At 35.1% G+C, this 24,146-nt stretch overlaps 2 protein-coding genes across 2 annotated transcripts in view; both read right to left on the bottom strand.

The window, feature by feature from the left end:
* Positions 1-2,483: 2,483 nt before the first annotated feature.
* Positions 2,484-23,301, bottom strand: si:ch211-288g17.4. Its single transcript, XM_001333864.9, has 17 exons — positions 22,413-23,301; positions 20,218-20,365; positions 19,870-19,971; positions 15,906-15,986; positions 15,705-15,761; positions 15,465-15,548; positions 13,081-13,158; positions 12,809-12,904; positions 10,161-10,253; positions 9,966-10,049; positions 8,747-8,854; positions 8,333-8,485; positions 5,352-5,459; positions 4,488-4,580; positions 3,681-3,767; positions 2,772-2,858; positions 2,484-2,658 (listed from the first exon to the last, which is right to left on the bottom strand). Exons 1-17 carry the CDS (start codon positions 22,456-22,458, stop codon positions 2,574-2,576), a joined length of 1,590 nt encoding a protein of 529 aa, XP_001333900.3. The 5' UTR covers positions 22,459-23,301; the 3' UTR covers positions 2,484-2,573.
* The window catches only part of si:rp71-15k1.1, a 73,694-nt gene continuing 66,293 nt past the window's right edge, over positions 16,746-24,146 (bottom strand). Inside the window, exon 14 of the transcript XR_012394472.1 lies at positions 16,746-17,390. The gene's annotated coding sequence lies outside the window, so the exon portion shown is untranslated. The remainder of the gene's footprint in view (positions 17,391-24,146) is intronic.

Genomic DNA, 24,146 nt, shown 5'->3' with positions numbered 1-24,146 from the left:
TTGGTAGGTTTAGAAAATATTAAATACAGATGTAATTACATGCAAGTATTTGCTCAATCATAAGTACAATGTAATAACATGTGTTTACACAGTTAAGTAAATTGTAACAACTGATTAATTTCAGTGTAAGTACATAGTAGTTAAGGCCACCTAATATAAAGCAGGACCAATTTTTTGTTGACATCATACTGTATGATAGGTACAACATAACAAGGGACACATATGATAGGTTGCCCTCATGTGTTGTTTTCTAACTGATTTAATTCCTCCACAAACACAGGTGTACACATGCATCGCCATAGTGCTGATAAAGCTTTTTTTCTCTCATTTGAAATTGCTTGTACATCTGCCTTTTGTCGCCTTTATGCTCATTTTCTCAGCTCCTCTGCTTTCCCCTTGGTCTCCAAACAAATCAGTCACTGTGACAGTACTGCAAACAGAGGTGAGCTGATGCAATAGAAACACCCGGGTCCAAAGCAGACCGTCTCAGCTATGTGGGAGCTGTGAGTGTCTGTAATTATGCTCAGGAATCCGGCTTACACATCAACATGAAACATTATTACAAATCATAACCTGTGACAAAAAGCAGATAAGGTCAGATGGCATTGTTTTAATTTGTGCCTATAATGGCGGCCAAGAAAGACGCTCTATTTTGTAGTCCACGCGGTGCAGGTGGCGTTAGAAGATTTTTAGCACCCTCTGCTGGAGGTTGGTGGCTCATTAAATGAGGTGAAATGGATGCAATAGGTGCATGACAATGATTTCAAGAAAGTGCTAGAAACACTCATACGAGATTGTTGTCCGTACAAACATGATGGTTTCACACAGTTACTGCTTGCTTATTTATTAGCTTCACATTCATGAAGCAAACCTTTTATTTCCAAAGTGCTCTTTTGGATTGAGATCTGATGATCGTGGAGGCCATTTAAATAAATGTAAACAGTTTGAGCTTTTCTGAGCTTTGAGACATGGCAAGTTATCCTGTAAGATGTAGCTATCAGAATACTGTGCAAACTGTGGTCATAAAAGGATGCACATGGAGAGAAACAATACTTGACACCCACCGTGGTGTACAAGTGGTGCTTTGTTGGTACTGTTAATAACCACAAGTAGCCTGAACCACTGATTTAATGTTGATTATGCCAAATTCTGACCCTACTATCTAGATGTCCCAGCAGAAATTGAGACTTATCTGTCTTGGGAAACTTTTTCAATGTTCACTTGTATAATTGTATAAATGGTCAGCCTGGGGTATTGTAGCTGGTGTACTCTGAGAGATTTTTGTTTCCCTCGGTTTCTACACTCTCAGAAACAAAAGTACACAATCTGTCACTGGGGAGGTTCCTTTTCAAAAGGTACAAACTCCATAATAATATCTCGGGTGTATATATTAGTACCCAAAAATTCTAAGAGGAAAAATTTTGTACTTTTGAGGTAGTAATATGTACCCTTGAGGTATTATCATGGACCTTTTAGGTACAAATTTGTACCTTTTGAAAAGGTACCACCCCAGTGACCGATCTTGTACCTTTATTTCTGAGAGTGTAGTGTGGTCCTAGAAAATCTCAGTTTTGAGGGTTATCTATAGCCCATTCCCTTAGCCCTACACCTTCAATATAAAGAGAATTGGGTAACCCCTATCCCTCCACGTGAACGTGCAAAACGAGGAGTAGGGGTAAGGGGAAGGGCAAAGGGGTAGAATTGGGAATGGGTCTAAATAAGTCTGGCCGTTGTCCTCTGACCATTTTCTGAAGCATTTGTATATATATAAGGTCACTGAAATTGCCTTTCTTCGCCATTTTGAAACTGATTTTCAGTTTGATCTTCAGCAGATCCTCTTGATCACGTCTACATGACTGAATGCACTAAAATTGACTGGTAAAATGTTTGAGATAACAAGCTGTTAAACAGGTATACCTAAAGATGTGTGTAAATCATCAATACAATAATCTTTCAATGGTCATTCTCTAAAAACTACTAAAGAAGTATATCTGTTTTATTTTTATGCCTGGGAGAATGACACTAGAAGCATATCTTAACCTTTTACTAACTGAAATATGATTCTTGCTCTCATCAAAGACACTTTTAACAGCTCAAAGCACAAGTGAAAAGATTAAATGCACAGTAAAAGCACAAGCAAGGGCAGTCAAGTATTGATGAATGTTGATTTTTTTCTTATTTTGCTGACTTGGCAAAGCCACGAGCAGATGCTTGCCACACTTTCTTTTACTCAATGCTGCCATCTCATGCCAAAGTGGACTAGAACCCTGTTAATCCATTACACCACATTTAAAATAAGAAGTCATACAATCATAAATGAACAGAAATTTAATACAGATGGTGTATAATTTGAAATAAATGATCAACTATAAATCTTGGGAATCAGCAACAGATCCGATTCCTCACTATAAAAACAGCCTTCAGGTCAGCGTTTATCAGGTCTGATTTCAGCATAATGCCAAGAAAAACACGAAAACTCCTGCTTTCATGTATTCTTTTATTAAGGATAAGCAAGAGTTGTCCTTATTATCCTTCCAGTTATGACTTGAGCAATTTGTAATTACATTGGAAAATCAATCAGACATTAGAAATGCCAGATAATTAACCAGGAGAGTATTTGTAGCAGAAAAAGTCTTTAGCATCACTTTGGCAAGAGTTCTGAAAGAACAAAACAAAAACGTTAGCAACTTCATTTCTTCATCCAATGCTGCTTTGGAGTATATTGTAAACAACTAATCATATAACATTCAATATAAAGCGCAAGGTCTTACATTGCCGAATCATTGATCATTCGCTCCAAACCATCAACCCTATTTACATATTTGTCGAAGATGAGTTGCTTGAAACTGAGAAGGGTCCTTTACAACCATGAAGAAAACATAATTAATAAAGAGCATAAGGTTAAATGAAAACATAGAATACATCTACTCCATTTTTTTTCTTTTCTATTAAAGTAAATACAGCAGCCAGATCTCACGATGAAACGTAACTATTTCAGAAAAGTGGCTAATAGACCCTTTTCACAAGCCTGTGATGACGCGTTTGACGCGTCCTTGAAAGTTTTTAACATTTAGATGTAAAAAAAAAAAAACATATGAACATTTCTATGTATTTATGTGTGTATTATATCATTTTTGCTTCAAGTTACAAAAAACGAATTACTGCTTGTGCGAGGCATTTCTAATGCAGCGTCTATGGGACAAGGCAGTAAATTGGATGTTATTCTCTTCTCCGGCTGCCCTCACACAATTTGTTTTTTCCTTTTTCTGAAAGTCTTTATAACATCATCATGACGTTTTTTTTTTTTTTTTTATTATTTGAGAAAATAAGATTGTAAAACAATTATTTGTTGTATTCTCCCATTCACCACGCTCTAAGTTTTCCCAACTATGACGACTTCGGAAACTGAGAAACCTGGAATTGTGAAAAGGGTCTACAGTATATGTACGAATTCATATGATTGAGTTTGCATGAAAATTTATGTTTTTTTTTTAAAGTCATATCCCCAAACCCTACTCCTGATTGGACGATGAGCAAATTGTATTAGAATGAGATCATATAAATTAATACGAATTAGCCACTAATTCAAAAAGTTACGAATTGCTGTGAGATTGCATTAAATGTACAATATTTGCAGCTTTTATTTTTACAAATAGTTAAATAAAGAATTCTTTCCTTACTCTTCTGCTTCAACGAGCTTTCTTTCTGTTAATTGTCCACTGCCTGCTAATTCTTGAATGAAAACTCTCATCACTTCTTGAAAATCCCTATGAAAAATGAAGTAAAAATGTCCTTCATTTATCAATTCAATTGAACTAATAGCTGTCTCTTTAATATAGTTTAAATGATCGCAGATATTGTTACAAAATTAAAGGTCCCATGAAGTGCTTTGAAATTTTTATTTTTATTTAATGATTAACATAATCTCAACCGAAACACGAAGAGAGGGTGGCACATAGTGTAGCTCCTCCCCTTTTTAAAATAAGCCAAAAGCATTTTGTTTTATCACCGCTCTGCCAGTGAGAGCGGTTGATCTCAAGCGCATCAAATGAAAAGCAAATGACAAGTGTCTTGATGGGGGCGGGGCATGTCAAATACTTGTGCACATCTGATTGGTCAAGGTTTAATGAGAAACTGTAGTATGAGGTGACGTGAATAAAACCGTTGATCTATTTAAATAGAAGTGACAAACTACAAGCTTTATATCAAGTTTATATTAGTTTATATCTTACAAACGTGACATTTTTTTAATTGTTTTGGAGCACACTAGCTTGTAAATATCTTAACAACAAACAATACTAATGCTGACATCTAAAAAAACTTTATTTTAATTTCATGGGACCTTTAAAATGTCAGAACAACAAAAATGAAGCCTAAAAATCATTACTAGCTCCAGTGTCATAACATTCCAAATTAAAATAAAAAATGTTTTTACAAGGCTAAACATTTAGGATTAGATCTGGTAATAAATTTCTGCATCACTTTACCTGACTGACTGTTCAAGTCCATCATCGTTAACATGTTTGTTGATCTCAAAGAGAACTCTGTCCCAGACGTCAAAGCACGCTTCTTTAATTTTACTGTTGCAAAAAATCAACAGAGAAAGTGATTAGAGATCAGTTTTATATTGCAATACATTTTTTCTCTTCATCTAAAATGATGGTACTTTCAGGCTCATTCTGAAAATGTAGCCCTATATACATTTTTGGAGAGCGCCAAATACGTCCGAGGAGTTTTTTTTTGCAGTTTTTGTTTTCGCGAATCCATCAGAAGCTGCTGTGTACGCTTTTTGAGATCTTAGATTTCTCTCATTAGTGCTATTTGTGCCTGCTCTTCTCACATAAATCCACCAGAGGCCGCTGTCGACTGACTGACTGTCTGACCAACAGACCGATCTTCCAAACACCAACTTTCCTAAACCTAACTGCAGTGTTTTGAAAAGCAATCCAGAAAAACAAAAGCCCTTGCCTGATTGTACCTCGTTTTCAAAATTTTACCATATGCTCACCTTATTATTTACATGTTTATTTTATTTTTTGGCTTTTGTTTTTGTCTTTCTTTCTTTCTGAAACCACTCTTCACTGGACTCGAAGCCTGTCATCACAGTCAATTCTTTTCAGTGTCTCTAGTCTGTCGATGTACGCTGTAAGCCACTGGACAAACAGCAGGAAAGTCGTACAAATGGAGGTAAGTGGTCAGCTGCTACCTCGAAAAGGAATGGTGTCATACCGCCCGTTATCATTCGTGTTAAAGACAAAATGCAGCCATACGTACTTCTGGCTACATAACTCGCAATCTCCAGAATTGTATATAAGGGTACGTTTTCAGAATGAGCTTAATGCGTATCTTACCGCAATTGTTGCAGTGGATCCTCATCTGATGTCAGCTGGCTTTTTTTGTTTTTGGAGACTTGCAAAATTTCACTATTAAAATAATTCCATAATTCAGAACCCAGCCTCCTGGAGGACATAAAAAATGACTCAATTAATGATCTAATGCTGATGAAGAAGTATTAGACGTGCATGATTCCGGATTAATTAAAACTGGGGGTTTCAGTTTATTCATGACAATTTGCGTTTGTATAATGTTGATATTTGCAGTATTGTTTATTATATGCATGTTCATATTTGTTTTAATAAAAACAAGATTCGTCCACTTGTCGGGTATTGGAGACGTCTGTATCACCATATGGGCATAAGAATAGGACGTGTGTTTAGTAGAACTCAGTTTTTTGATCACACTTCATTAATATTATTCATTTATTCGTTTGCTGCAAATTAGAGCTGAATTCAGAAATAGCTTTGAAACAAATCTTTGCGCTAAACAAACAAAATTAAATATGTAGGCTAATGGACTTCTTCAGTGGAGTGAGTGTTGACCGTTTCCTTATTTCACGAAAGTGAAGGAGTAAAGTGTAAAGGTAAAGTAAAGAGAAAGTAAAGAGGCTGAATGGAGGAGTTTCGTTCTTTATCCTCGCGCTGCAGATGGTTTGTTTAACAGTTTTCTTGCTACTGAAGCGTTCAGTTTTTCCACTTACAAAGTCCGCCATGTAAATAGCAAATGTGTCATGGTGCTACACAACTGTCTCTTAAAGGGAATGTCAGATGAGACTCTGATTGGTTTAATGCATGTTATGCTCAGAACACACCCATAACTCATTAAGAGAATAAGCACAACCCTTAGACCATGCGCCAGGGTGCAGATCAAGGGCTCTGTTTTAACGATCTTGGTGCAAAGTCCAAAGCGCAGGGCGCAAAAGCATTAGGGCTATGTCCGAATCCACTTTTGCTATTTTAAGGACAGAAAAATCCACTTTGCGCCGCAGAGCATGGTCTAAGAGGGTTGAACTTATTCTCTTAATGAGTTATAGGTGTGTTTTGAGAATAAACCAATCAGTCTCATTTGCCATTTCATTTAAGAATCAGTTGCATCGTGCCATGGCACATTTGCTATTTACATGGCGGACTTTGTAAGTGTAAAAACTGAACACTTTAATTGTGAGAAAGCAGTTAAACAGAGCATCTGCAGCGGTAGAATGCGAGAATGAGCCTCCTCATTCTTTACTTTTACTTTCTTCCGTGGATAAGGAAACGTGTTGTACGCACACACATCTATTAGCCTAAATAATTGATCTTGTTTGTTAAGCACAAAGATTTGTTTCAAAACTATTTCTAAATTCAGTTCTAATTTCCAGCAAACGAATAAATGAACAATAATAACAAAGTGTGATCAAAAAACTGAGTTATTTCCAAATACACATGCTGTGCCCCATATGGTCTAAAACCTGACAGGTGGGCAAATCTAAGCTTGTTTTTGATAAAACAAATATAAATATGCATATAATAAATAATATTGCCAATAATAATATTATACAAAAACAGATAGTTATGAATAGACTGAAAAAAGCCCCACGAGATGAAGAAGGCATGGAGGCAGTGGTTTTTATATTTATGTAGAAAATAATAATTTTTGTAACATTTTAATCCTTTTTTTTTTGTAAAGATATTTGTGTATTACTGTACATCCTGTGTGTATTAAGCAATGTTTAAGCGAAGAGCACAACTGACACACTCTGTGCTGGACTTTAGACCTCCTCTTAGCTGGTCTATTGAGCGGTCTATTTCAAATCCTCAAAACAGCAACGCGCCAGCAATGCACCTAACTTCTTTTTTAGACCAGAACGCCTATGGGCGCATATATGAGCTTAAATGGATTTGCTATTTAAACAGCGTGGTGCAACACTTCAAAACGACTCTTGCGTTGAGCTGAAAATATGTATGATAGGGCCCAATATGTTTCCATCCTTAAAACAGCAAAAGTGGATTTAGAAATGCCCTTAATGCTTTTGCGCCCTGCGCTTTAGACTTTGCACTTAGATTGATAAAATAGAACTATAGTGTTCGAAATCCAATAACAAGTTGGGTAGAGTATCCAAAATGTATACTCAAGAAAAAGTACAAGTACTTAGGCAAGTTCTCAAGTAAAAGTTACAATCTTAAAAAATTACATGACTAAAAGTAATGGTACTACTAGTATTGAATAAAAAAATTACTCCACTTTACTAGTTACTTTTAATCTTATGAATATGCTGTTGTTATGTATGTATGTTGTTATGCATGATGTTATGAAAATCTTGAGAATAAACCTTTGTTCGTGATTGTGTGTTGACGAGATGTTTGTCTGCTGGGACAAGAGTAGAGCTAAAAGCACTCATAGTCAACAAATTACCATTACTAGGGTTCAAATAGGCATAATAGCAGATGGAATTTGTGTTTATGTTAAGCGTGCATCAAATTATCAAACTATTCTTTTTAACATCTAGGAGTGAAAACAGACTGAACTTCCGATAAACTCGCACATCTTCAGCCATCATTTCAACACATGCATGCAAACTAATGGAAAGTAGGAAGAGGCATCTCTATATTAACCACTTGTGACACAACTTTTTTAACACTGTGCCTCGAGATTTTTGCGAACAAGTCATACAAGTCATATTTATTATCATTTAAGTAAGGAACGCTGCCAAATTTAGTAAAAAACATGTGGTCTGGCGCAATATGGCTGCCATTTAATCATCCAGGTGGATACACACTGGTGGTGGATGAGGGGATTCCCCCCCAAAAAATGTTTGTAAAGCGCTTTGAGTGTCCAGAAAAAGAGCTATATATATATGTAAGGAATTATTATTATTATTATTAAAGTTTTTGCTCTAAAAATGTACCCAACAATTTTACTCAAGTAAATGTAACAAAGTAGATGTAATTCGTTACTACCCACCTCTGGTGTTTCTAGTGCTGAACAATCAAGTTTAAGTTTAAATTTGTGTTCTTACCTCAAATTGTTTACAATGTGTTCACCTAATAATTCAGTGAGTGCCTCATCGACGTCAATTAGAAAATCATTCACTTCAGACATCCCAAGGCCATACTGAGACATTCTCTCATGCAGCGCATTGCCGTATATTGTTGACACCTTTTTGAGAGCCCTATGAAACAAACGAGCAGACTAAATGTACATCTACAGTATGCATTTTCTGTATATTCAAACAGATTATTAAACTAGACTGCAGCATATTCACTAGGCAAAGCATGTGCTTTTATAACCACACAATAAGCATAACTGTGTCATGACTCATGAATGATTAATGGTTTATAATCAATGCAGAGTTACTTCATTTATTCCATAGGCTCGATGTTAGTTATTAATCAAACAAAGATATTAGTTGAAAAAAGCCTGTTATACTAACCGGTTGGATTGGCTGAATCTGTTGTTTCCAAAAATCTCATTACCCCATTCTTGATATTCAAGGGCAGTTTTGTCATAAACAAGACTAAAACCCTGCTGATCTGCCCAACTAGATAAAGAAGAAGAGTTCAGTCACAGGTATGACAAGGCAGTCATCATAAAGACAGGTGATAATCAGTTAATGTGAGGTATGTCTAACAGCAAAATGAATCATAATGCAAATTCAACTTTCTGAAACTCATCCAGAAAATAATGCTGGGTTCACATGAATCGTGGAACACAGACTCACTATCTCTAGTTTACCCATGTGATGTTTTTCACCCTACCTCAACCTAGACAGATTGTCTAATAATCAGTTAATGTGAGGTATTTTTAAAAAGCAAAATTAATGCTGGGTTCGCATTGATCATGGAGCACAGAGTCACTTGCTCAGAAGTGCTCAACCCTGCTCCTGGAGATCGACCTTCTTACAGAGTTCAGCCCCAACCCTGATCAAACACGCATACACCAGATAATTAGGACCTAAACAGCACTTGATAATTACAAACAGGTGTGTTTGATATGGGTTGCAACTGAAATCTGCAGGAAGGTAGATATCCAGCAACAGGGTTGAGCACCCCTGCACTAGCTCCAGTTTACCCACAGGATGTTTTTCACGCAGGTTCTCCTACCGCAGCAAATTCCATCTTTACAGTTGATAATTGGCACCAGTTAATCAGAAAATTACGATTTTGTTCGATTTGACTTGTTGGATGGAAACGCTACTTTATTCACACGCTTTTATGCGATAATCCAGTTTTATGCATAAAGTTAATTCACATTTTTTGATGGAAACTGGATGGAACACAAGTTTGGCTGAAAATCAGTTAATGTGAGTTTTTTTTTTTTATTTGATTTGATTTTGATTTGATTTATTTATTTTCGAACAAAAACATACATAAAATATCATTAACAAAAAAACACATTTAAACATGGTCGAAAATGAAGCTGTATGAAGCATAAGCTTATTATTTTCCCACCCCATTACCACATACATCATTAGTTTATTACTTAAACTTGGTTAGTTTATAGATTAAATGCTAACTACTTATACAATACAATACAAAAATATAATAACAAAAAAAAAACAGGGTACTTAATGTGTTATTTTTCACAGGCAACAAACTGTTGTAAAAATGTACCAACTAGAATGAAAAGACAAAAAGCGATGCTTTACTTACGTCCAGACATTTCGTCCAGTCTCACTGTCAAAAAGCTTGTGACGTTTTCCATTGTCTTTCAGAGCTCTTAGCTCATTCCATCTTCTGCAACATAAACATCACAAAACTCAGTTTATTGTATTTTTTGTAGATTATATATTATTAGTTTTGTTTTTATTTAAAACTGTTCCACATAAGATATATTGACAGTCTTACTCTAAGGAATGTGTGTACTTGTTGTGAAACTCCTGACTTTCAGTGTATTCTAAAACATTATCCCAGCAATCCACAAACAGTCGCGACAGTGTTCTGTGGATATAAAAAGCACACATAAAACTGTAAAAAGCATGTTGTTTATTTGGATTAAAGCTTAAAACTAAAATATTGCCATCATTTTGCTCTCGTGTAATAGAAATAATATTTTGAAGAATGTTGGCAAATGTTTCTCAGATGTTTTTTGTTTCAGAGATTAAGGTCATTGTATCAGACGAGTTTGCATTTGATTTATAGATTTTATTAGAATTATTGTTTCATGCGGAAAGTATTCATAGCGCTTTACTTTTTCCACATTTATTTATTTTTTGTTACAGCTTATTCCAAAATGAATTAATCTCAAAATTCTACACACAATATCCCATAATGATTATGTCAAAAGTAATGAAATGAAAGTAATGAAAAAAGTATTTTTTCAAATTGTTGCAAATTTATTCAAAATAAAAAACTGAAAAATTACATGTACATAAGTATTCACAGCCTTTGCTTAATACTTTGTTGATGCACATTTGGCAGCAACTACAGCCTCAAGTCTTTTTGAATATGATGCCACAAGCTTGGCATCTTTGCACTACCTCTCAAGCTCTATCAGGTTGGATGGGAAGCGACAGTGTACAGCCATTTTCAGATCTCTCCAGACATGTTTAATAGGATTTAGGTCTGGGCTCTGGCAGGGCTGCACAAGGACATTCACTGAGTTGTTGTGAAGCCACTCCAATGATATTTATGGCGGTGTGTTTTGGGTCATTGTCCTGCTGGAAGATGAACCGTCACCCCAGTCTAAGGTCAAGAGCACTCTGAAGCAGGTTTTCATTCAGGATGTCTCTGTACATTGCTGCATTCATCTTTCCCTCTATCCTGACTAGTCTTCCAGTTCCTGCTGCTGAAAAACATCCACACAGCTTAATGCTGCCACCTCTATGCTTCAACTTTAGGGATAGTATCAGCCTGGTGATGAGCGGTGCCTGGTTTTCTCCAAACATAACGCCTGGCATTCACTCCAGAGAGTTTAATTTTAGTCTCATCAGACCAGGGAATTTTGTTTGTTATGGTCTGAGAGTTCTTCAGATGCTTTTTGGATAACTACAGGCGTGGGGTGGCTTCCATCTGGCCACTCTACCATACAGGCCTGTTTAGTGGATTGCTGCACAGACAGTTGTCCTTCTGTAAGGTTCTCCTCTCTCCACAGAAGAATGCTGGAGCTCAGACTGAGTGACCATCGGGTTATTGATCATCTCCCTGACTAAGGCCCTTCTCTCCTGATCACTCAGCTTAGATGGCCGGCCAGCTCTAGGAAGAGTCCTGGTGGTTTCAAACATCTTCTACTTATAGATGATGGAGGCCATGGTGCTCATTTCAGAGCAGCAGAATTTTTTTCTGTGGCCTTCTCCAGACTTGTGCCTCGAGAAAATCCTGTCTCAGAGCTCTACAGACAATTCCGTTGTCTTCATACTTGGTTTGTGCTTTGACATGCACTGTCAACCCTGGGCCCTTATATAAACAGGTGTATGCCTTTTCAAATCATGTCCAATAAACTGAAGTTACCACTGAATTTACCACAGCTTAATTGAACTCCTATTAAGCTGCTAAAACATCTCAAGAATGATCAGTGGAGATAGAATGTACTTGAGCTCAATTTAGAGCTTCACGACAAAGGCTGTGAATACTTAAATACATGTGATTTTTCAAGGTTTTTATTTTTATTAAATTTGCAACAATTTAAAAAAATCTTTTTTTCACATTGTCAGTATGGGGTATTGTGTGTAGAATATTGAGGTAATAAGTTAATTTAATCTATTTTGGAATAAGGTTATAACATAAAAAAATGTGGTAAAAGTGAAGCGCTATGAGTACTTTCCACATGCACTGTATATGCAAACTTTAAAAGTATGTTTTTACAAGTAGTTTATTTCTTTATTCAGTTTCTATAGCATTTGTTTCCTTTGTAAGATCTACCTGAAAGTTTTAAAGCATTGTTCCTTTGATTTGTATATTTGATTTACTGTAATTGGTTTATTTATTTTTTTTATCACTGACAGCTTATAAAAGCAGAGGAGTTTTTTTTTCTTGGATAAAAGCTGACATTTGTTACACTGTTAAATGATATCTGTTAATCAACAGTTTCCATATTTTGTGATTAAAACATTTTTCCCATTTATTTACGGTTGTGAATTGCATTAGGACCTTTGATCCCTGCTCTGTTGACTAACAAAGTCATGTTTATTGACATTTTAGGAGTTTGAAATAATATAATGTTTAAAAAATATTATAGAGAGAAATAAGTCTGTCAAATAACAGGCACATTATATTACAAGTTTTTTGTACCATAATATACAACACCAACCCAGACGATATATCATTTTAAACTATTAAAAACGTTAATAAAAGTCCCTTTTTCAAACTTTTCATGGTTATAAGTTGTTGGGAAAAAGATAAAGGTCCAGTTATGCAATTCAAAAGCACAAATAAAAGAAGAAAAATAAAAACATGAATTACAAAATACAGTAAAATCCTACTTTATGGCTGTTTTTTTTTTTTACAGCATACATACAGTAGGTAAAATAAAATAAAAAGATAGTAAATATCCTTACCTCAGTGTTATTAGAAACTCATCATTTTCTTTCTCCTTCTCTTGAGTGATAATGTCCCCGACCTTTATAATAAACTGCTCGTATGCCCTCTCAAATCTAAAAATATTCAGATTAAATGGTGTTATTATAAAAAAAACTACATATCATCAACATAGTACACGTCATATGAGTGTATTTTGAACATTTGCTTTAAAGAAACCACATAACTCCAAGATGTATCATTGCTTTTGTGTACTGCAGTAAAGCAATAAGTAAAACGAAATGGATCCTACCTCTGGAGATGTTCGTTGATGTCATTCACAATATTCCCGGCAACTTTTATAATTTCAATCACTCGGGGTCGAGCCAGTCTGTTAGATGGCACAACAAAGAAAACATGAAAAAATGAATTGTTAATGCTAACATATAAATATCTTCACCTTTGAAATACATAGCAGTGGGTAAAATAAGCCTTAAATGTGTCGTGATTTTTACAGATAAATGTATTTCTAGGAGGTGTTAACATGAAATTGACAATTTGGCAAACCAAAAAAAAAATTAAAAATCAGATGAACAAGTTATGCGTAATAACATTGAAATGACACAAAGAGAAGGTACTGAACTTCTGAAATGTATTTAATACAATGTATAAAATGCTTTTTTATATAATGACCAAGATGAAACTTTCAAGATGCCTTTTATATGGAGAATGAAGCTGCAAACATTGCACAGGTGTCAATAGAGTCTATAAATCTTGACAATGCTGTGGGTCTCTGAACTTTGAACTCTGAATCTTTAGTTCTTATTTCCTATTGGATTCAGGTCAGGAGATTAGCTGGGCCATTCTAGCAGCTTTATTTTCTTTTCTTAACTGTGTTTGGGATCATTAGCCCCTTTCACACATACAGACCTTTGTTGTATGTGTGAACAGGTCCTTTTTGAAAATACCGGTAAATTCGTTCTGGCTATTTTCCGGAAAGAGAAGTTGTAACATTACCGGCAATTTGCCGGAATGCTGCGCTGTGTGAATGCAGAAGGAAGATTGCCGTAATAAGCGCGTGCACGTCTAGAACGTGCTGACGTGAGACGTCTGCTTTAGCCAATCACAACAGTCAGACGCATTTACGTCCGCGCGCTTTGTGAGAATAAAAGCCTTTGAATATTTTTCCAGACACATTTAGCTGCTAGAAGTTAGTCAGATTACGTTTATATGTTCTTCTTAATGCCAACTGTGTAAATAATCATCGATGAGATGCTTATGATAAGCCGTTGTTTGTTTACCTTCAAGCTTTGCGTGTGCCTGTGAAACAGCCTGTGAGCGCCGGCACACGCACATATTATGAACATCTCGACATGCGAAAGTGATCCTGCGAAAGTTGTAAGTTTGTAATTTAGTCAAATGTTTACAAACACAAGCGCAGCCGTTTAAAGCTCATTTGTGGTGAATGATGTCAGAATTTACCGGTATTTTGGAATGGATGTGTGAATGCTCTTTTCCGGAAAATTTCCGTAACGTCCTCGCCTGTGTGAACAGCGCTTTTTTGAATTTACCGGTAAAGTCGTTCCGGAAATTTTCCGGATATTTACCGGTATCACTGTGTGAAAGGGACTATTGTCTTGCTGAAATGTCCACCCTGATCACCTGTTAAGGTGTTGAGACTGAAGTGGCTAGTATTCATTTACATTGACAAGAGGCAGGGCTGCTACTAAACTACTGAGAGATTTCAGATGCTGTCTGCTCTTTCAATGCTTTTTTTTACACCTTCCTTTCTTCATGTGTTTAGTACTTTTCCTCTGTGTTATTTCATTTGATAACATATAACTTAATTTATAAAGTAATTAGTTTTGTTTTCTTTTAAATTATGGATTACTTTAGTTGCTACTGACAACTAAAGTAATCAACTGACAGCTGCTTCAACTAAAATGCTTTTTTTATCCGCATATATATATATATATATATATAAAATAGGGAAGTGGATGCCCTTCCAGCCGCAACCCATCTTTAGGAAACATCCACACACACACACTCATACACTACCGACAATTTAGCCTCTGTCTTTGGACTATGGGGGAAACCGGAGCACCCGGAGTAAACCCACGCGAACGCAGGGAGAACATGCAAACTCTACACAGAAACGCCAGCTGAGCCGAGGCTCGAACCAGCGACCCAGCGACCTTCTTTCTGTGAGGCGACAGCACTAACTTCTGCGCCACCGCTTTGCCCTATACATATATATATATGTTAATATTATATTATTATTATTTAGTTTCTGACTAACAACAAAACAAAACATAACTTATAATATATGACATAAAAGCACCTCAAAAAGATAGTTTACCCAAAAAATTTTACTTTACTCCCTATTTACTCCCCCTCTTTATGAGTTCCTTTCCTCTACTGAACACACACAAAAAAATGTCCCCAAGAAATTTGTAACCATTGACTTCCATAGTAGGAAAATTGAACACTGTGGAAGTCAATGGTTAGGGGTTTCCAACATTCTTCAAACTTCTTTTGTGTTCAACAGACAGAAAAGGAACACGTTTGCGACAACTGAAGGTTGAGTAAATGATGACAGAATTTTCATATTTTGGGTGAACTATTATTTTAGGACTTCAATTCTATTATTTTATTATTACATAAAGCGAAAGAAACATGGTAAGCATAAGGTCATACATCTTGGAAACAATGTGACTGAAGAAACCCATTGGATTGCTGTAGACTGGCGGAGCTCCAGGAAGGAAGTGGAACTCCACATACCTGCATTAAACGACACTGATGAACTAGGTTTCAGTCAGTAATTGTAATAAATCAAAAATGACAAGTTAAACTTGGCATGATGGTGCATTTGACATATCTTTAAATTATTTCAATACTTTTGATCATTTAGAAAACTCAGATGAAAAAAAGCCTTACTTCCAAAGCTCCTCTGTTGTCTTTTTATTGAAGATCCCTTTAAAAAAACCATATTGTCTGAAAGAAAATCAGATCCATGTTAATCAGTCATGCAGTCAAGGTTTTTCACTAAAACTATTTTCAGCAACATCAGATGTTTGCAGTTGTAAAATGAAGAAAACAGTAATACAATAATATTAATCTGCTGAAAGTTCTTCATACGTAAAAGTTCTGTCTCCAGTATGTGCTTTACCCATCTGGTGCAGACCTTCAAAAAGGAGTTTACACAGTGTCTTATAAACTCTGCGAAACAAATGTAAAGAAACAGATCATGATATGAATCATTAAAAAAAGTCACAAGTCATAAAAATCACAGGATCATTCCTTCATTAAGCAATACGGAGATGCTGTGCTTTATTTGAAATTCAGCAGTGCTGGTTTTAGAAGTATTTTTGTTAAAGAGGACCTATTGTGCAAAAAAAAAAAAAAAAAAAAAACACTTTTATAGGGAGGTTAAACACAGTTGTGTGGCAACTGTGTGTGAATATAACCTTCTTATGAATATAAGCTTCTATTAGTAAAACATTTGTCATTTTAGGCCCCGTTTACACTATTGCGTTTTAGTTTTAAAACGGCGTTGTAGAATGAAAACGATCCGCGTCCACACTCGCGTTTTACCCAGCGTTTCTGAACAGCTCTCCGTCTACACCAAAACGCTGAAAACGCACATCACGTGACCACACAGACACTCGGGCAAGCGCTCCAGCATTTCTACCCAGATGAGAGCTCTGCTTGTCGGACTGCTCATTAAGCATCTCCCGCTGGATCTAATCTTACTATATTTGCTAAACGTGATATTTCATTCATGTTGTTGTCTTTATCTAACGACATAGGCAAATTCCCTGACTTTGGTCATTGGAATCTATTAAGTTACTTGTTTACGGGTAACATGTTTTGGTTAAGCGCAAAGATAAGTTAATGATTAATCCAGGTACAATGACTGATCGCTTGCCTTTATTTCCTACAATGTATAAACTTATTGTATGTTATACTTTTATAATTATCGATTATTAAAACTGATATTCAGCAAAAGAGAGGGTGTGTTTCGTATTTTCACTGAAATTGAAAGGAGGCAGTTGTTATCGGCTCTGTTTTGTTATAAATATCCACACAGTGAAGATGACGCTCATATATGCAGCACGACGTCTCAACATTTCTGCTGTCTGTTAAGTTGCTAATATTAAAAAGAAAATAGGCAGTTCCTTAAATCATGTTTACATTTTATTGTTGAGAAAGTGAAACAACGTAGCCAAGGTGATGTGAATGAATTTATAAAGTACACTGTTCCCTTTGAAGATTTACCCGTGTCCTCGGTATGTTTTCCATATCAAACTGAAAAGGGGGAGACTGCAGCCTTGATCAAACTTGCGAAGTCTTAACTTACAAGAAGAGGATGCGAGACTGAACTGTGTGTGTTAGGCTACTTAATATTGAGGAAAAGCCCCAATCAGATAGGCCTCCGTTTTCAGATGTCTCCGTCTTTCCCCATCCACACTGAGACGGAGCAGCAGCGTTTTAGAATGAAAACGGCCTCTCCAGCGTTTTCAAAAAGCTCCGTTTTCGGCGCTCGAGAACTCCAGCGTAGTGTGGACGGATGGCCTTAGTCTGCAGAAATACTTAGATTGACATTGCCCCTTTGTACATGTCCTCAGAGAGGAAAAGCCCCCCCCCCCCCCCCCCCCCCCCTCTTTCCCTCATTAGCATAGGACATTAGTCTTGTTTTTGAATCTGCCACTATGCTGACACGCAGGCATTTGTAGCTCTGCCCTTGTTTGAACGGAGCACAATCTCATTTGAATTTAAAGCGAAAGTCATCAAAGCAGCACAATAAGGATCATAGCCTAAAAGAGGCAGATTCAAAGAGTTATAAAACATTATTTGTGGGGTAATTGCACTGAAACTTCACATACACACTCTAGAGGCATCAGAGACTTATTTTACAGCTCGTAAAAAGGAGCATAATAGGTCCCCTTTAATGTGTTATAAGCTACAGTATGAACGAAATCAAAATTAAAAGGCTTACTGTAAGTCAAAGTACATGGAAATCAGATGGAAATACAAAAAGTTAGATACTTAGTTAGTAACTTTAATTTAGGGAAAAGTTAAAAGAAGCATTGTCAACGACACAATCTTACTAAAAATATAACAGACTATAAAACCATAAATCTTTTTTGTTTTAAATTCTGATAAAATAAGAAATATATTTGACAGAAAAGACTGAATTTCCATCACAACAAAGGAATATTTTTTTGACCAGAAAAAAGAAGCTTTTTACTTGAAAAAAAAAAGATTAAAAAAATTAAAAAACATTCCATATATATATATATTTTTTTTTTTTTTTGGCAACAGCTAAAAATAAATTGTGGTTATTATAATATTAAGTAAAAATCCTGTTCTGTGAAAATATAGTATAAATGGTCTACTTTTAATATACAGTTAAAGTCAGAATTATTAGCCCCAGATTTTTTAGAGAGCAGATATTTTTCAACACATTTCATGACATTTAAAGGCTTAACTTGGTTAATTAGGTTAACTAGGCAGATTAGGGTAATTAGGCATTATGTTTTTATATAACATGGTTTGTTCTGTAGACTATCAAAAAAACTGATAAAAGGGGCTAATTATTTTGACCTTAAAATGTTTTTTATTATTTTTTTTATGTAAAGTTGCTTTTATTCTAGCCAAAATTAAACAATTAAGACTTTCTCCAGAGAAAAAAATATGATCAGACTTACTGTGAAAATTTCCTAGCTTTGTTAAACATCATTTGGATTTTTTTTTTTTATTCAAAGGGGGGCTAATAATTCTGATTTCAGCTGTATATACACTGAGAATTTGGTAATATGCATTGAACTTCATGTTAACTAAACTTGAAAGATGATTTAGATTTTTTTCGAACCCTCAGATTCATCTTGGTCAAATATTGTCCTATACAAACCATACATCCAGGCCCGTAGCCGGGGGGGGTTTGGGTGGTTTGAAATACCCACCCCTAACTGACAAAGGTGCAGAGATTGTCCCATACATGAGCTTATTTGTCATATTTTGACTGCTATGCCATCATAAATAGTAAAAATAATTAATTGAAACTTTAAGACCATGTGGAACCCTCTGTTGGCTGTTGCTTCAGTGTGACTTCAGCTAATCAGTTTAGTTCAATGCAAACGATTGTTTTTCATGAGTCCAACATCCAGCTGTGCAAGAAAGCATACTGAAAGCATACTGTTTTCTCTTTAAATAGAGAAAACATTTTACAAGTAACATTTTTCTAAATCTTGGATCTTATTTTTGAAACAAAATGACCAATAAAAAGGGGCGAAGCACCAAAAGCGGCCCATATTAAAATGAATTTGAATAATTTGGCTATTGTTGTTATCCATGTATTTTCAAATAAACGTTTTTACAAGAGAGGCAACAAAAATCATGAAGCTCTACATTATCATTATTTTTATGATTATTATTATATATATTTTTTTATATAATTTTATGTCATTTAATTGGCCGAAGTCTGTCTGATAAACGTGCTGGAGAGTTTGTTATTTGCCTAAAAAACAATAGGCTACAGTTTTTAATTTAAAACTTTTAACAGATTCTTTTTTTTCTAAAGATATATGATGTAATTAGTATTTTAAAAAATAAGTATTTTCTTTTAAGTTTTTTTTTTATTCTAAATCTTTAGGAAATATTTTTGGTACATTAAAAAGTGCGGTTATGATAACCATCTAAAAAGCTAATCCAGCTAAAAATAGTGCTTTTTGAGAAAAAAGAGCCACCCCTTTCCCCAGGATGACTACGGGCCTGACATTAATGAAGGCTTTTTCATTCAGCATACAAACAGACAAACACATACAAGATACAAATATAACACCAACATTCACTCATGCTTCATTAAATAAATAATGTTTATTTAATGAAATGCATCATTTTAGTATTTTGACAACATACACACTGTTGATGCTGCTCAGGGCGTTCCGCAGTAATACACAGATTGGTGAAGCAGGAGTAACCATGCTTTATTGTAATAAACTACAGCTATCTAACAAATAGCATCAAAAACTAAATTTGTTTTTTTTAATCTTCTAATCAGTGTTTAACTTTAAAACAGCACATTATAACCACTACTTACCTGAGCGCCACTATGAAATCATCATGTCCTTTAGCTTTTTCCTCAGCATTGACCTTCTCAATCATCTCCTTCAGCGAAATCCACAAGTCGTGCATATCATTTCTGAATCACACAGGAGACAGTGGTTATTATAAAGAGTACTGATTGTACATTCCACACAACCAGGCTACTGCTTCTGTATTGGTTGTTGTTTTCCTGGAATCTTGAATTAAGCAGCGTATTGTTTTGTATTTAACTATCAAAGAAGCAAAATGGATCAAAAGCAATGTTCAGTCAAGGTATTAACTGTTGTTTCAAAGTCATTTAATGGACCATATTGACTGTACAAAAACAGAGCTCTGGTTTTACCCTGTTTTCTTAATCTGCTTTTCTTTCACAACAAACTCTGCAGCCGTTTTTAAATTGTCCAAGTATTTCAAAGATGCTTCAGCACCAAATGTGAAGAGTTTGTCTGCCATCCTATAGTCTTCATCTGTTAGGCTGATGCAGTCCACACCTGTAAAAAGAAAAAGAAAAAAAAAGTCCACAGTATTTATTTAACATAACATTACATTTTTTTTTTTTGCTAGTTAAGCTACCTTGTCATGTCATTCAAGTTATTTAGGGTTTCTCTTAATTGTTTGTTACACGTAGCAATAGTTAACACGTATTTAATTTGATAGCACATGTACATTGCTAAGAGGACTATTAGATGTTTGTGTTTAAATCTGGAAGACACTTATTAGAGGGTTTGCTCATCTGCAAATGACAATTAGAATCTTGATATATATATATATATATATATATATATATATATATATATATATATATATATATATATATATATATATATATAAATTAATATATACACACACACACACACATATCTATATATTTATATCTCTCTCTCTCTCTCTCTCTCTCTCTCTCTCTCTCTATATATATATATATATATATATATATATATATATATATATATATATATATATGTGTATATATATATATATATATATATATATATATATATATATATATATATATATATATATATATATTTGACTGTTTGGCGGTAAACATTTGACATTCTGTGACTGAATAATACGTAGGTTAATGTATGCTCCATTCAGCCATTTTCATTTTTGTCAGCATTGCCTTTAATCAAAGAATTATTTAACTATTACAGTTTAGAACAATGTTTTGTGTCAATTTTAGCATTTTGTGGCAAGTAGCCATTTCATAAGCAGGATAAATTACATCCAGGCGTTTTTTTTTTTGTTTGTTTTTTTTTCTGTAGAATAAAGCACTTCAGTCTTATACAACAGTGCTCCGTTTGGAGTCGTGCTAACAATAAGCTTGTCAAGCTTTATTCTGTGATGACAACCACCCAGATGTTCATTATGCCTTACTTATTACACAGCTCTCTGGAATACTTAATTTTGATTGGTTACTCACAACATTCCAAGGTCTGTTATCAAAATAGCAATATTTTGTGTTAATTTTAGCATTTTGTGGCAAGTAGCCATTTCATAAGCAGGATAAATTACAAGTGGTTGTTTTTTGCAGAATAAAGCACTTCAGTCTTATACAACAGTGCTCCACTTTAAGTCAGGTCAGCGATATGCTTGTAGGGCTTTATTCTGTGATGGCAACCTCCTGGATGTACTTTATCCTTTACTTGTTTTACAGCTGTCTGAAACACTTGATTTTGATTTGTCTGTTGCAACATTCCAAAGTATATTATTCCGAAATAGCTACTACTAAAACTCATAGAACAGGCTTATCAAGGAATACACAATTTTGATTGGTCAGTCGTGACATTCTAAGGTGGAATTCGGAAAAACCTACTGCCAAAACTAAGAAGGCTCAAACTCTTCGAATCATCTTAAACCATCTGTGAATCATCTATACGTCTAAACACATCTGTACTGTGTATATGCTTGTCTGTCACACTGCTGTTTTTGACTGTTTGGTGCAATCTCGTGATATTACAGTCTAGATCAGTGGTCACCAAACTTGTTCCTGGAGGGCCGGTGTCCTGTAGATTTTATCTCCAACCCTAATCAAACACACCTGAACAAGCTAATCAAGGTCTTACTTGGTATACTTGAAACATCCAGGCAGGTGTGTTGAGGAAAGATGGAGCTAAACCCTGCAGGGACACCGGCCCTCCAGGATTAGGATTGGTGACCCCTGGTCTAGAACAATGTTTTGTGTCATTGTTATGTACAATGACACAATGTGTTGTTATGTTGTTATTGTTATGTTATGTACATTTTGTGGCAAGTAGCCATTTCATAAGCAGGATAAAATACATCCAGGTGGTTGCGTCGGGCTACCGATAAGCTTGTTGATCTTTATTCTGCAATAGCAACCACTTGGATGTATTTTACCCATAACTTTGAACACAGCGGATGTTTTCCAGGCTAATTTTTTCAAATGCAAACTTGCAGACATCTTGAAATGATGCGTCAATGTAAGCGTAATGTAAGCGACACTAGATGAAGCATTGCAAAGCTTGTATGAAACATATGATTTTAAATACATGAAAACAAGTTTTGGCTTACCGTTAGAGAGAAGGACAGCAAAGATGAAGACAGCCAGTGAATTCATGTCACTGTTTCTTTCTCAGGACGACAACAAAATCAAATATTTATCTATTAAAAACAGAGCAAATTAAAACGAATAAGTGAACACAACACTTGTCTTGACGGCCCTTTCAGAGTCGAAATGTAAACTGAACTTTTTTTTTCCTTCAATATGAACTTTCATCTGTTTGCCTACTGGATTTAGTTTGAAGCTTTTCAACATTGGAAGGGTTTCAATGTAAACTCTTCACTGAGAAGAGAATAAGGACACAGTGGAGCAGACAGTGCATGTTTTTTTCATGCAGCTCGCAACAATATATTCTGACGTACATTAAAAGTTATCTATATTCTTAACTACACTGAAAAAAATTTTCAAAGATGATTCCTTGGATTTACTCAATTTTTTTACGTTAAGTGGTTGTAAACAATTTATTTGGGCTGAATTTAAACAAACAAATGAAGTTGAACATTATTAAATTTAATTTGTTTGTTTAAATTCAACACAAATAAACTGTTTGCAAAAGTTCTGCATGCAACACTTTTTTCAGTGTATTTTGTTTTGTGCATGGAACAAAATCTTACAATATGATGTTAATGTCGGCCACAAGGTCAATACACTTTACCAAATCAGAGTGAAAGTGCAAGGTTATGTGAAGTTGTGTTTGTCCAGATCAATATTTTGTCAGTCAACAGACTGACTGCTTTCCACACCACACGTTTCAATGTTATTATGAAACGGAACTGAATAAGCAGTTTCATTCCTTTTCTAACAATCATTTAAACAATATTGAATTTTGATTCTGAATTTTTTTATAAAACGGTTGATTTTGAAATATTATTTTGTGCGGGGGTAAAAATATACCAATGTATGCTGGTATTATATCTATTTTGTAGGTGTTTTAACATTCATTCACACAATTTGTGTAAATCATTCTAATATTTCTACTCTTAAGTCCAGCCAGTTAGTCCAATGACAGTGTCTACTGGTGGATGAAGGTTTACTGCGTGTTCGCCCTACTATTATGTTGTTTTAGTTTAAATTTAAGTCATATCTGACTCCGATTTTAATATGAGGTGGTTTATTTGTCCTCATTTTATCTGACTCCCACTATCAGTCTGCCTAAAGAATGCTCAATATTCAAAGCTGAAGCCTGCGCTTTACTTTTAGCATTGGAGAATATAGAAAATACCCAACAACAAAAAATTTCTAATTTTTACAGACTCTAAATCATGCCTCCAAGTAATGGAATCTTCAAAGAATGATCATCCTTTGATTGACAATATTTTAACTAAAGTTCACCAACTACAAAATCAGTTTTATCACATCATTTTTTGCTGGGTTCCAGGACATGTCGGGCTTTCAGGATATGAGCGAGCTGATGCAGCTGCTAAAGACACTTTGAAGCAAGTAGAGAACAAATGTCAAATTCCTCCGTCAGAGATGAAACCTTTTATCAACGCTTACATTTTAAACAAGTGGCTAAAGGAATGGGATGCATTAGAAAATAATAAATTACATGAAATCCAACCTGAAATCTCCCACAGAATTTTAAGACATTTTAAGAATTGATTTGATCAAGTAGTTTTTACCAGATGTCGTATTAGGCATACGAGAATAACACGTGGTTTTTTGGTCCAAGGTGAAAACCCCACTTAGTGTTTGTGCAGCAAAACTCCTCTTACTATAAAACACATTTCACTGGACTGTCCTGC

The sequence above is a fragment of the Danio rerio genome, chromosome 19 (assembly GCF_049306965.1).
Source record: "Danio rerio strain Tuebingen ecotype United States chromosome 19, GRCz12tu, whole genome shotgun sequence".
Taxonomy (NCBI): Eukaryota; Metazoa; Chordata; class Actinopteri; order Cypriniformes; family Danionidae; genus Danio; species Danio rerio.
Note: the sequence above shows the minus strand (reverse complement) of the source record. Positions and strands in the feature narration are given on the sequence as shown.

Coding starts and splice junctions, on each gene's coding strand:
- si:ch211-288g17.4 (XM_001333864.9), bottom strand. CDS start 22,458: ATGAATTCACTGGCTGTCTTCATCTTTGCTGTCCTTCTCTCTAACG. Junction 20,366..22,412: donor TGCTGTCCTTCTCTCTAACG/GTAAGCCAAAAC, acceptor TTCTTTTTACAG/GTGTGGACTGCATCAGCCTA. Junction 4,581..5,351: donor GATCCACTGCAACAATTGCG/GTAAGATACGCA, acceptor TTTTTGCAACAG/TAAAATTAAAGAAGCGTGCT.